The 13,393-nt window shown below is 48.7% G+C and overlaps 1 protein-coding gene across 1 annotated transcript; it reads right to left on the bottom strand.

The window, feature by feature from the left end:
* Positions 1–1,680: 1,680 nt before the first annotated feature.
* LOC135822735 (uncharacterized) lies at positions 1,681–12,819 on the bottom strand. The gene is made up of 11 exons (XM_065335562.1): positions 12,799–12,819; positions 12,335–12,472; positions 10,940–11,163; positions 9,831–10,015; positions 8,482–8,744; positions 7,021–7,216; positions 6,308–6,452; positions 5,240–5,397; positions 4,132–4,201; positions 3,757–3,937; positions 1,681–2,372 (listed from the first exon to the last, which is right to left on the bottom strand). The coding sequence occupies exons 2-11, from the start codon at positions 12,459–12,461 to the stop codon at positions 2,077–2,079; spliced, it is 1,845 nt and encodes a 614-aa protein (XP_065191634.1). The 5' UTR covers positions 12,462–12,472; positions 12,799–12,819; the 3' UTR covers positions 1,681–2,076.
* Positions 12,820–13,393: the final 574 nt, after the last annotated feature.

Here is a 13,393-nt window from a genome sequence, read left to right as displayed (position 1 = left end):
ATTGGGTGTGTGGTGCTGCTAGCGCCATGTATCCCCCTGTCACTATTATATTCATGAGCATGTGTGAGGTTGGATTTCTCTGGCCGGGACTGTAGATGCATTTCTGTACGAGTTGATCAAACTGGATCATTATGAGCGGTACAGTTGTAATCAGCAAGCGAAGTGCACCATTTTGACGTGTGCACTGCTTATCGTCATACGTACCTCGCTAATACCATTATGCAATGACCCTGCGCCGGTTCAGGCTGGCTGCGTGTTCCTGGGGGCGCTGGCCGGACACTGATGCAGTGTCCTGTCGCGTGTTTGCATGCTGGCAGACACGGCACCATGCACACTCCTGAATTGCTTATGCCCATTCTAATACCATGGCGAGGCCCGGCTGCATAGTTTATAGGGGAAGGAAGGAACAGCCTGCTGCCGCAAAGCGTGAGTCTGCAGCTCCGGAGGGAGCAGAACTGACGGAGCATTACTACCGCTATGCAGAACAACATGTGATGGCTGCATGGATTGCCGGTATGGTGCAATCCAGCCTATAACACTGCAGTGTCGCACTTGTGCATCTGTATGTACTAGTATATTGTACAACGTGGTTGGAGTCGGTGCCCGCAAAAAATACCCATGGCTCAGGAACCGTACACACACACACACTCACACACACACACACACACCGTTGACCTTCTGATGCCCATGCTACAGCAGAAGCCATAGCAACTTGTGCTGGGATTACCCCATTCAACAGCTTGGAAGGCTGAAGAATTGACCTTTTTTTTAAACTAAAGAGTTTAAAAAACACACCCGCATGCACACACACACGCACACACACACACACACACACACACACACACACGCTATCCATATGCACACAGGAGCCTTCATTCACTGTCCCCAGGCAGACCGTATCACACCTACAAGTACAAGTCGTGCATTCCTTTCATGCAGCATTATCAAAAAATATGCGGTTTAGCAAGCACGTGGCTGCACTGCAATCATGTTGTAGCCGCGCCTTGGGTTTCTGCTCAGGCCTTGGCATTGATGCCAACTGTAGCCTAGGTGACAAAATTTGGTGAGCAGTTGACAGTTGGGCATGGGTCAGCTGACACAGAGATTGTCTACCTCAAGACACCTGGTTGGAGCAGTGTCGCGCCATTTTTCGCTTTAGAAACCATTGGCCAACGTAGTTTATCACTTGCCACTCTCACTCAGTGAGTGATAATGAGTGAATTCAAATCACGGTTTACCATGTGTACTGTACACTCCATGTACATATTGTACAATCATCTCTATTGCTATGACAACTGTACAGGCCAAATCTGCTGGTTCAGGGCAGGGGGTAGTAACATCACAATACCGTATGAACATGTTTCACGGTGACAGTATGTTACAAGGCAGAGGACACACTGCATGGAAAATAGTGCTCCGTTACGGTTGCAGTCAGGAACACTATTTTTCCCATAGCGCTACAATACCGTATTGTACTACTCCCTGGTTAAAGGCTACATGTAGTCGCTTACGGTCCCCGTAGATCAAGGTAGATACCAGGGAGTACTACTCCCTGGTAGATACCTGCTGCATACATGGCCGGCACGCGGTGGATGGAGCCCAGCTCTCTACCCCAGGCATTAGCAATTCAAATAAGCATGCAATCCGCCAACCATGCTCAGGAGTCAGGACAATACATCATGTAGTAGTAGAATTATTTATTATTTTGATAGGGAAGGCCCTATGTAAAATTAGCAAGGCTATCGGGGTAAATTGAAATCATTCAAATTCCCCAAAAATTCAGATAGTAAAATTCTCTGTATGTTGGCGCACAGCACCATAAAAATTAAAATTTGCTTCGAAGGAAATCAACTCTTTCATATTGCCGCAGGGCATGGGGAAACTAAGCCTACTTGCGCCAATCGAAAGGCACATTATGACAAGCTATGTACTAGAAAGTGGGCACACAAATCATTGTCCTTGGCAGTCATCGTAAGATCTTCCAGGCCAGAGTGACCTGCATAGCCGCTGTGCGGTATTGTGCGTAGATTTTCACTGTTGATCACATGCAATGTACCATGTTGGCTTAATTTAAGCTTAGCACGATGCAGGGTCGATGGCGTACACTACCGAGCCATGCGGTGCGACGTAGTCACTGATCTCGGTCTGCGTGTGCAGCACCTCTTTGCTCCAGATGTTCCGCAGCTCGCACATACTTGCGCGGATGCCGATGTCGGCGAACTTCACGGACACCTTCGCAGTGTCCTGGGCGTCCAAGTTGAACAGGCCCACGTAGACCATGGAGTCTAGATTGGCTGCCCAAGCCACAGCACTGACCTCGTCATTGCCCAACACCTCTGGCCCACCTATGAGGGTGGACGTAAGGCAGCCACCTATGGCATAAAAAAAATAGGGCAAACAAGAACCTGCAGATTGGCTATCAGCAGATTCAGCACACAGTCGGGGAAAGTCACTTGTATGTTAGGATCATGCACTACTAGTACAATCTGAAGCAGGAAGTCGTAAAATACCGGTATTTTACGACTCCCTGCTCTGAACGATGCCCTGAGGATATGCCCAAATGGTCAGTAAAACGTACGGTGCAGTCCACTCGTGAATGAGTAACAGTTAGCTCCAATGAAAGAGAAAAGCCATGTGTAGACATCCGTGCCAGTACCGAGGCATGACTCCAACCATCACCCAGCTATGATGTCGCGAACGCGATCGTAATTTCCATAATTATCACTTAGACATAAATTTGTAGTGCTAGAGCCTACTTTTTCTGACCTTGCCGCGCTCCTTCCATATTCTGAATGGCTATAGGCATGCGCAGTATGGTACGCGCGCATATTAGGCATGCGCGATCTTGGCCCGTATAAATTAGGCATGCGCGTTCCTAATCAGCCTCTCTTTTTTCTGATCACCAAGATTGACCTCGTGTTCTTATGGTTCTTGTGTGAATCCAAGCTTGCAGGCAGCTCGCCTTTTAGAGCAAGATGCCATGAGTGGATTGTTTGTAGTGCAACTGGCATGAGTATGATTAGATCAGGGTAGTCGCACGGCGACAGATGTGATCATGTCAGGACGCCCGGCAATGGACACTGCAAAGTCTACGCCAAGTTACAGCTCTGCACAACAGAAAACTGTAGCTTGCCCCATTGTGTCATGCAAAAACTCCACAGTAAAGCATGAGTAAATGTTCGTCTCCGTTCGACAGAGGGAAGTCACGACTGCCACTAACACCCGGTAAATCCAGCGTCAAATGCAGTCCCTAGCGATGGGGGTGAGGGGATAAGAATCACAACTACAGTCCATTTCAAAACTATAGACGCGTACCTAGGCAAAAACCGTTATGCCAGCATCTATACCACATAAAATCTGTGATCACTTTGTGCATAAATTTTTCCAAATTGGGCGTCTGTTATCCAATCCTTTAGAAACTATATGAGAGTAATTGTGGAGCGATCCTGAGCAATATTCCGAAAACTATTCTCAAAAAGTTCCAGCCAAATTTGAAATATTTCAAAAACCCTACGCGTCTATAGTTTTGAAATGCACTGTACAGTACTGTTGGTCGCCGAAGAACTGGGGGGTCAGCCTCCTAGCCTAGACCCTTCTTATTTTCATGTATTACAGTCTATGCACAGTTGAATCACCGTGTATACATTGGTATGCTGTACTTGATGAAATTCAAGGCTGGTCGTTCTTCGGCACTCCGTTCTTCGGCGCCGACAATACTGTAGTCCTAGCGAAGTTCACTGTAGCTGACGGTCTCACCTGTGGCTAGATGGTGTAGGGTGTTGTCAGTCTCGTTCCTCATCCACAGCTGCAGCTTTGTCAAGTTGGAGTCCTTGGCCATGGCGGTGACATTGCAGGGCAGTGAGGTGGCGGATGTGGTGGTCAGCACAGCTTGGTTCATGGGAGTGTCGATGTATCCATCCCGGCCTACTTCCCACACCTATAGGATATAGGTAATGAGGACACGGGCAATGAGCGGCCGGGGTCAGCGTTAGCTGTACATACATGTAGTATAATTCGATTAGGAGCCAATTTGTTCATCATGGTGATTTAGAATACTTCGTTAAGTTTGCAACTAGTCTTAAAAATGTAGTAACATGTCTTTCATTGAACATTGTTCCAACAGCACCATACCTGATTAACACCATCATCACAGCCTGAGCCGACATGACATCTCTCCGCACCAAGGGTAGCGTTCTTGACGCTGGGACAACAACAACGACAACAACAACAACAACAAACAACAACAACAATAACAACAGCAGCAGCAGCAGCAACAACAACAACAACTCTTATTCAAGTTGGCTACAGACCATCGTGAGAGTAAAAGATTTCAAACAACAACAGCAACAGAAACAGGAATAACAACAGCAGCAGCACCATCACCACCACCACCACCACCACCAACAACAACAGAGACATGTACATGCCTGTATGTGTAAGATCAAGACATGCTGTATGTACACAGTCACAGGGAACATGCCTGCGCAGGGTCTTGTTGAGATGTTGTCTTTTTCAAAATGTGTCAACGCGTAAGTTTTCTTTTTCCAAGAGCTACATTGCCATACATGGTGACCCAGTAGGATGATGACATCATCAAGTAGTGAGGGTAATACTAGCACATGTTGCCATGGCGAGCAGTTGAAAATAAACTACAGTCCTCCCCCCCCCCCCCCCCGCGTGTGGCTATTTCACCATCAACCAGTGCAGAATAATAGGGCGATCTCGAGCAACACTGCCAGGTGTTCTGCACAGTGATGTGTCGTGCAGGAATGTACCAGACCTTTCCTCTCTGCGCCATCTTGACAAACTCTCCGCAATGGACCAGGGCCGAGCAGCTTGGAGAGGCTTTATTCACGCGGCATAGTACGGGCGATCTCTAGCCGAGGAACAGCAGCGGAACCATGTGTTGCGCAATGTCAATGCATATTGTACGCGATCTGCCACATTATTATCCTCCCCCCCCCCCCCCCCCCTCACACACACACACACACACACACACACACACACACACACACACATACACACACACACACATACACCCCGGCTCTACTTAGGAGACAGGGCGGTGAAATGTGTGACTAACAAGTGCACACTTGGTCTCATGGTTACGCAATGTGTGGGTACGTACGGGTTGGATTTCTTGATACATGCATACTGGGCCCATCCCTGTTACATGCGGATCAATAACAGAATGTAGGTGATCTGTTGGAAATGAATTACTTGTGGTCAGTATACTCACAATGAGCAGTTGATCAACGTCAGGCAACCAAACGTGGCGTGATTCGGTAGAGAGCCATCGGTCGTTGCCGACACGTGTCCCCACTGCTGGTGTGGGTCGGTGGGCACACGACACTTCTCAACGTTGATCACCTCCTGAATAGCTTGCTCGGATACGACCTGCAACAGGTAAAGGATCAAAGACGATAATAGTGAGTAGGATAGCGGCAGCGAGGGCCAAGCAGCATAGAATGCTACATCACCAGGCTACACTGTATACCAGTCTCAAATAAAATAAATAAATGTCACGGTTCGCGTGAGACTCGGCTGGAAGCCGAGTTTTCCGCATCCGCCGTGGGAACGCCACCACCCTCTAGGATCAAAGGCGCAGATGCAGCGCCTGAACGGTGGGAGGTGAGTAGATCAGACCCACCACCAAGTGGTCAAAGACCGAAATCCCATTAGCTGCATCCATGTTACCAGTCTCAAACGGCTGGAGAATACACATACACACGAGCAGCCATAGTTTTTGTTTGTTAGTTGTCACTCATTTAGGGCCTGGTCAGACTGCGGCAAAATCGAAATAATCCTAGGATTATAATCCAAAACTCCATAGTAACTTGCCGCCAGAGCGGCAAAAGCGAGAGTTGACGCTCCAAAAAAAAAGCAAGAACGGACCACGCTTTTCCGCTCCAAACAGGATTTGACGCTGATACGCCATTGACGCTGATAATCACTAATTTTTTCATCTCGATATCGAGGAGCTAATTGGCCACGGACAACAAAACTCATAAGGATGGTTGCAAGGATTGCACTGAAGGTGTTGGCGATCCCCAAGGTGAAGGAATTTGACGTCGTTCGTGGAGATTACCACTTGACGCTCGAAATGAAGTTTGAATTTTCACTCTCCCCACATGTGTAGTGTGATCGCGATTCAAATTCTGGACGCTGTTCTTTTTTCGTCAGGCAACCAAAATTTGCCGCAGTCTGACCAGGCCCTTACCCGTTTAGACAATCCTTGACTCGATGAATGAACTGTCAATGTTAAGCTACAAACAAAGACAAAACGAGAGCAAGTCGCAGTCCTTACCCGGAACGCTGTGGACGTGATTGGTCGGTTGTTAGTGGAGCTGCTCTGGACCTTCAGGAGCTCCTCATTCGTCAGCAATGCCGTGGTGGCGTCGTCGAGGGAACGCAAATCCCCACCCATAACCAAGGGATTACGAAACATGCCCCTGTACATACAACAGAAAAAAGGTATGCAGCAAAACAGGAAAAAGGAATGTTCCCACACCGGGAATCAAACTCGGGTCGCGGCGGTGAGAGCGCCGAACCCTAACCACTAGACCATATGGGAGACGCAGTTACTTCCATCGGCAGTGAATTGATGCATATCTGAGTTCCACTACAACAGCAGTTAGTTTGTGCATGATTGCAGTTACACCGCCGATATCGCGTGTGAAACGATCTCCAGGGTGGGTGACTTTGATGAAAACGGCCCATTGTCCGTTGTTTGCGAACTGGGTGCAGTGGAAAGCTCGCGTGTCAAAGTGGTACCACGAATTTATCATCAAGTTGTGTACCGCATTTCCTTGTTTGTAAGTCGCTCTCGATCGTAAGTCGCACCCCCGCTTCCAGGTCCATGTCATATTGTTTCAATACATTATTCACTTCAGTAGTAAGTCATGCTCGATTGTAAGTTGCAACCCTTTGTTGGGAATGAAGTTTAGTGTAAAAAAGGTGTGACTTAATTCGTAGAAATACTGTAGTCTTTAAGCAGCGCAACATGCAGCCAAACCCTACCACAGATTCATCATTGTGCGCTGCTCGACTTCCGTGAGTGCCGTTACACGCTCCGGGCCGTGGCCGCCGCGCACGCTCAGCTTGCCAAGAGGAAGCATGTCCAGGTCTGGGTACGAGGGATTGCCGATCAGGGTCGGGAAGGTGGCGGCGGTGGAGAATGCTGACTCGATGTTGCCCCAGTTGTCCCACACATCGCCTGTGAGTACGTACACATAGACACAACAACATACTAGTACACGCAAATACTTTGAAAATCCAGCGGCGGATCCAGAGTTCAGCTGAGGGGAGGGCGCGGGTAATATTCATGACAGGGAACCCATGCGGTACATGTATTTTGTACACATTACGACATAGCGGCTATTTTACGTCATAGGCTTAGCGGTTATGTAGAATTACTATTTTAGCACATGCACTCACTCCCACTTTTTCAAGTTTAATCAGTAGTAAAAAAACTAACTTGTACGGGCAAAAATAAATAGATCGTGAAGTCAATAGTGATGAAAACAACGCAAAGAAAAGAGCAAGCAGAACACAATGTCAATCATCCGTCTAACCAGCCAGGGTAGTTAGAGCACATTAAACTTTAAGGACACCAAGACAGCATGGTCGTAATAAAAACACTACTCCTTGCTGCTACAGTAGTACGTCGCTTGTCCGGATGTCAACTATCCGGACGATCGATTATCCGGATCGCCAGGTCAGGCTGGATCATAGCAGCTTTTCGAGGCTTTTGCTGATTTTCAGCACCATTGAAGCGATGCACAAGATGTATTACAACAGGTCGGAGTCAAAATGTATAACGATAGTGTCATTTTGAGGAGCTGGCGTGCGCCTAGTCCCTGTTGTACTGCCGAAGAGAAAGAACAATGATGAAAACGTGCAGGCATATGCATGGTTTAGATAAACGTGTGACTGCTCCCTTATCCGAACAATCTTCTCATCCAAACCCCCTGGAGACAACCCGCGCCCCTAGGGGTGCACATAATCGGCACTCTACCGTGCTGTAAAAGCAGACATTTTCGGTGCTGTAATTTTTTCGGTATTCTCCAAAATCGGCGGTTCGGCGGAGGGAAGTTTTTCGGTAAACCCGTTTTCGGTGCGTTCTATTTTCGGTAAAAATTTCGGCACTGAAGTTACCGAAAATAAAACACCACCGAAAATTTCTGCTTTTCAACAGCAAGTCTTATTGGAGGATGCATGGTCCAGATTACCAGACCCAGTACATCAGGTGTAGCTCGGGGGGAAGGCATTTGGGCATTCACACAACGGGCAGCAGCTGCCAGCAATACATCAAAGAGTGCCATGCGTAAGGCATGACATCATCATTGCCAAGTGGTGTGCCGACAAAATGCAATCGCATAAGCAGGAAAGGCCTAACGGGCAGCATAATGCCAGGCACGATGTCATCATTACTAAATGGCATGCAGAATGATGTCACCATACAAGTCAGTCAATGCTTACCATTAACTCGGTACATTGACACATTTCCGCGTATTTCCATGGCAAAGCTTGTATCTCGGTCCGTCGGGGACATGCTGAGGACAAATTCCCTCTCCGACTCTTGGATACTCTTGCTGATCTGTAGGATCTCAGATTTGGTTGCGCTGCTGTAGGCACAGTCCATCTTGATGAAGTCCACTCCCCACTCGGCGTACAACTTGATCAGCGAATCGTAGTAGGCCTGGCCAGCGGCATTGTCGGCTATTCCGCTCATGTCGTCACACCTGATGATGATAAGGGTGTTGATGATCATACACAAGAAAGAGTGATGTTTGTTCATGTATGTGTAGGTGGGGGTGGGGAAGGGGGATGGGTGAAGGGGGGGGGGGGGATTGGTGAAGGGGGGGGGGGGGGATGGGTGAAGGGGGGGGGATTGGTGAAAGGGGGGGGGGGCAAGATGTGGGTATACCAGTAGCCGTAGCAGCAGCAGCTAAACCAAAGGGAGATGACTTTACTTATGAATCTCTTCAACCTTTGGGGATGGAACACTGGCCATTTACATTCAGGCCAGGTTAAAATTCTTGCTTTGGACTCAGTAGGCAGTCGTTGTCCTATAAACAGTTGGAGGTCCAGCAGAATTTCAAAATAATATTCTACGTCATCACTAGGTTCAGCCTCATTTTTCTGTGCTGCGCCGGCGAGTTCTAAAGGGAAAAAAACAGTATTGTCTGCTGCACTGAGGCGCTGAGTTTACATGCAGCTGGTGGAGGAGTTTTCAAGGTACATGTATGTCGACAAGCTCAGTGTGGACACCAGGAGTCAGGAGTCAGTGATGAGCAGCACTTGATCAGCTCCCCTAAATCCATGTGGACAAGAGAAGTTGAGAACGTACCCAGACGAGATAGCCTATCTATGTGAGTACCACATGTTCGATCACCAATGTACATCAGGGTTCTAGCCTATCTATGTGAGTACCACATGTTTGATCACCAATGTACATCAGGGTTCTAGCCAAAGGATATGACAACACCCCCCCCCCCCCCCCACACACACACACTCTGATTGAGCGCCCCCCCCCCCCCCCCTAGTGAAAAAGTGCTGATCGCCTACTCAGTCGTTGATTATTATGTTTTTCATGCCATTCAACAAAAAATGCAGTTGATAGTTACTACTAGAGGTTTCACAAAGGCACATTTGTTTCCCCTGCCCGCCCGCCTACTATTTTGGCAGGAAGCCTCTGCCCTTTTTCAGACAATTTTGGAAAATGGAAAAAAATGGGTAACAAGGTAATTGTTTCCCCTGCCCGCCCGCCTACTATTTTGGCATGGCTAGAACCCTGTACATGTACCCAGTAGACTTCATAACCTTACCAGCTGCAATAGGTCTTGTTGTCCGCCGCGTCCCGCGCTGTGTAGCTGCTGCCAAATATGGGCATGTTCTTTTCCACGGCAACACGCGGTATGCCGCGCATGATGTGTATGCCAAACTTCTGGTCCAGGCCGTGAACGAAATCAGCCAGGGGCTTGAAACCGGGCAAGCCAGTGTCGGTGGAGTCCTGAACAATGAACACACATGTGCTGAAGCTAACATAAATGCATTGTCCCTTTCTCGAAGGCTATCAGATTTTGCCCGCGTGCCTCGTTCCACTGATAGGTGTCTGTTTCGATGAGGTAACGGAGAGGCTCAATCACCGGCACATCTGAAGCCGTCTGAAGGCAAGCGTAACATGTTCTATTCCGTCCGTTAAAGAACCTCGTCTCTGGGAAAGGGAGGAGTGAGGGGTTTAGTCACCCATCACAATTCTTCACCGTACATTGTGGAAAGCACTCAAACTGCGGACAACGCATGTACGGCATGGGATCATGGGACCCATGCTCGCATTGCACTTGGCGGACAAACGGCACAGACTATGGTCTACCGTATTATTTCATCGGCGCAAAGCATGTCAGGAGACGCAGATGGGACTCAACCCCAGACCGGTCGGTAACCTTGGGTTTTCCACACGACAGCGGCAGCGACTAAGCCTCTCTGTTGTGAAAAGACCGTGTGAAAAATGTTGTCGGGACGTGATGATGTCCGCACACATCCTGCTGGATGAACTGATGTTACTATGCACTGCATCTGCTGTACATATCTGTAATGCTGCAAGCATCCACTCTGCTCTCCAAGGCAGGTTTGTACACACTTGACATTTCAGCATAAGCATTCAGCATATCGACCATTCCGGGTAGGCTCTGCGCTTGTGCGTAGCATTTCGTTTTACAAGGCAATATTGGATAATGGAAAAAATGGGTTAACCACCTATTTCCCCACCCGCTATTTTTCCCACTCTAGAACCCTGTGTGATGCAGTGAATCCTGTACTGCACATACTCCATATCACCTACACCTACACTATGCATCTTACCAATCAAACTACAGTGCATTTTTGCTGAGATAGTACTTCATAATTATATATATGCGGCTGACTGACGATATACCTTTGCTGAAGGATAACGATCGGGCGATGGCAGGGCACGGCCATACTTGTCCACGACCAGGTCCTGCCATGGGTTGCGGCCGCAGCATGAAAACTGCCCAGTGCCCGGCCGAAACCACTCGTAGTCGATGGTGACGTACTCGTAACCGTACTTGGCCAGCTCGTCGTGCATGATGTCCGCATTCGCCTTCACCTCAGCCTCTGTCACCGTGCATGTGAAAGCATCTGTAAATAAGAATATTTAAGAAATAGATCGTGGTTCACGTGAGACTCGACTAGAGACCGAGTTTTCCGCATCCGTAGGAACACCCTCAAGCTGATCAAGGCGGAAATGCAGCTCCTAAAGTGGTGGGAGGTGAGTAGATCAGACCCACCACAAAGTGGTCACCCAAAAATCCCATTTGCTGCATCCATGCTTCCCTCACGGCTGGAAAATGAATAACGTTGCTTACATGTAAATGTAGACTGCAGGTCACAAATGCTGCATCGACAAGTGCAAGCCAAGTGGTCGTAGCAAGGAACAGGCATGGGCAAGAGGAACGTGAACCAATATTACGGGTTTCCCTCCCCAGACTGCCTGCTCCTGTCGCAATTGGGGCAGCTAGGGCTGACAGCATCCTGTTGTTTAGTCTTGCAGTGCCAGAGACACGCACGACCAGGCTTAACAGCTGTAGGCTATCATGGTTGTAGCGACTGGTTTCATCTTGGTACCTAGGCCAAGGGTCCGCTTCCAAGCAATCCGCATACACCATTGTAACAAACTGACTGGACGCATTCCGTACATGCTAACAGAGTACGCTCACACCTCGTGTATCCGTGCTGTCCGGGACCGGGCAGTGCTCATAACTTTGAAATATCCGTAACTCGGCCAAGACACACTGCACGTGCTCTGATACTCTCCCTGACTTCTGTATGCATGCACGACTTCCTGATCCATGACTACCATAGGCTCTGTTTACCACAGATAGGGTCTACAGTGGCCTACAGTGAACTACTGTGTTGCTGTGTACATGGTGTATGGCTTGCAAGATACCAGTGGCTAGCACGGATCAAGTCTTCAGCACAAGACAACGCAATTCGTGGTGGGTTCTTTTGTAGTGTGTGAATGAATAGCTGCACCATTTCATGCAGAACTTTGAAAGGCTTTGCTTGGCCTGGTGGGCCAGGTGCGTAGCTGGTCCCCCTTTTACAGGAGAGGGGGGGGGGGGGGGGGGGGGGGGGTGCACGGCCGCTTATGCGCATGATGGCTGGTGCATGTCATGAGTTCAAGGTCATTGTGTGTGTGCTGAACCCATGTTGAACCTAGGTTGAAATTTTTAGGGTGGGGGGGGGTGCAGGTGCCCCCCCCCCCCCCTCCCCCACCCCATGCATGTATGCATGCCAATATTAAACCTACCATAGCTGTTCCAGCCCCGCGGCGGAGTTCCTTGATACAGGCGAGCCGAGCACAGCAGGGATGTGTGCTGGGACAGACAGCAGTACAGGAGCAGTACTGCGAGAACCGTTCCACTCCAGCAAGTCATGCTCTCGTCACCTGGATGCAATGAGCAACAAGCCAAGCAGCTATGGTCACGCAAATATCACGCGAGGTCCACTGTAGAACAGAAGGAACAACGTTAATCAGTTAAAATTGTTCGCTATTTGAGTATTTGTATCATCAATTATTGACGTCAGTAACCATGCACAAAGTTGGGCATACACGAGTACACACTAGGCCATTGAGGTTATGCGGTTACATATTCAGTTTAGAACTTGAGATGCTTTGGCGAAGTCGCGGCACAGCGCTGCACTTGCACTAGCGACTCATGCTACAGACGTAGCGACCATTAGAAAATCCGCTGACTCATGCTGTATACTTACGGTGCCCATTAGAAGTCCGCCACGAAACCGTGCATGGCGGGGGCAGTGCCACACTATGTGCAAATGAGTCGCTAAGTCACCAGCGTGAGTCGCTAATGCAAGTGTAGCGTTGTGCCGCGAGTCTGCGACTTCGCCAAAGAATCTCAACTGATTATGGAATCTCATAATATCCTGCATCTCCAAACTGGCAAAAGTACAATGTGCAGCAAATAATTGCTGACATTTCGGAACCTCGACGTTGGAGGGCCGTTATTTGCTGTTGTTCCTATGTGCACTCATATCTCACGTATCCGGGCGGTCCTGGACATGGGCACTGCCGGCATGCCATGACTTCGAAATGTGCACTTCTCACAAAAAATAATATCCGCTCATGCCCGTAAATGTTCCACACGCTCAGCGTTTTCAAGCGACCGCACTCCCCGGATCCTCTTACCTAGTACCTACTTTGTAGTACCTGGCGTCTTGTGACTCTCAAAGCCTAGCCGCTGACCCGTCCACAACGATAACCACCGCGAGTATCGCCCGTTAGATGAATGGCAAGAACACTCAACAGTTCAACTACTAAGTACGTAGATCTACTACAAGTACTTGAAAA

Source organism: Sycon ciliatum, chromosome 8 (assembly GCF_964019385.1).
Source record: "Sycon ciliatum chromosome 8, ocSycCili1.1, whole genome shotgun sequence".
Lineage (NCBI taxonomy): Eukaryota > Metazoa > Porifera > Calcarea > Leucosolenida > Sycettidae > Sycon > Sycon ciliatum.
This window is presented reverse-complemented; position numbering and strand designations above follow the sequence as displayed.

What these genes read in the sequence shown, in the direction of transcription:
- LOC135822735 (XM_065335562.1), bottom strand. Translation starts at nt 12,461, where the DNA reads ATGACTTGCTGGAGTGGAACGGTTCTCGCAGTACTGCTCCTGTACTGC. An exon ending in GTCAATGTACCGAGTTAATG is followed by an intron (nt 7,217 to 8,481) that starts GTAAGCATTGAC and finishes ACGTACTCACAG; the next exon opens with GCGATGTGTGGGACAACTGG. An exon ending in ACGTTGATCAACTGCTCATT is followed by an intron (nt 4,202 to 5,239) that starts GTGAGTATACTG and finishes TTGTTGTCCCAG; the next exon opens with CGTCAAGAACGCTACCCTTG.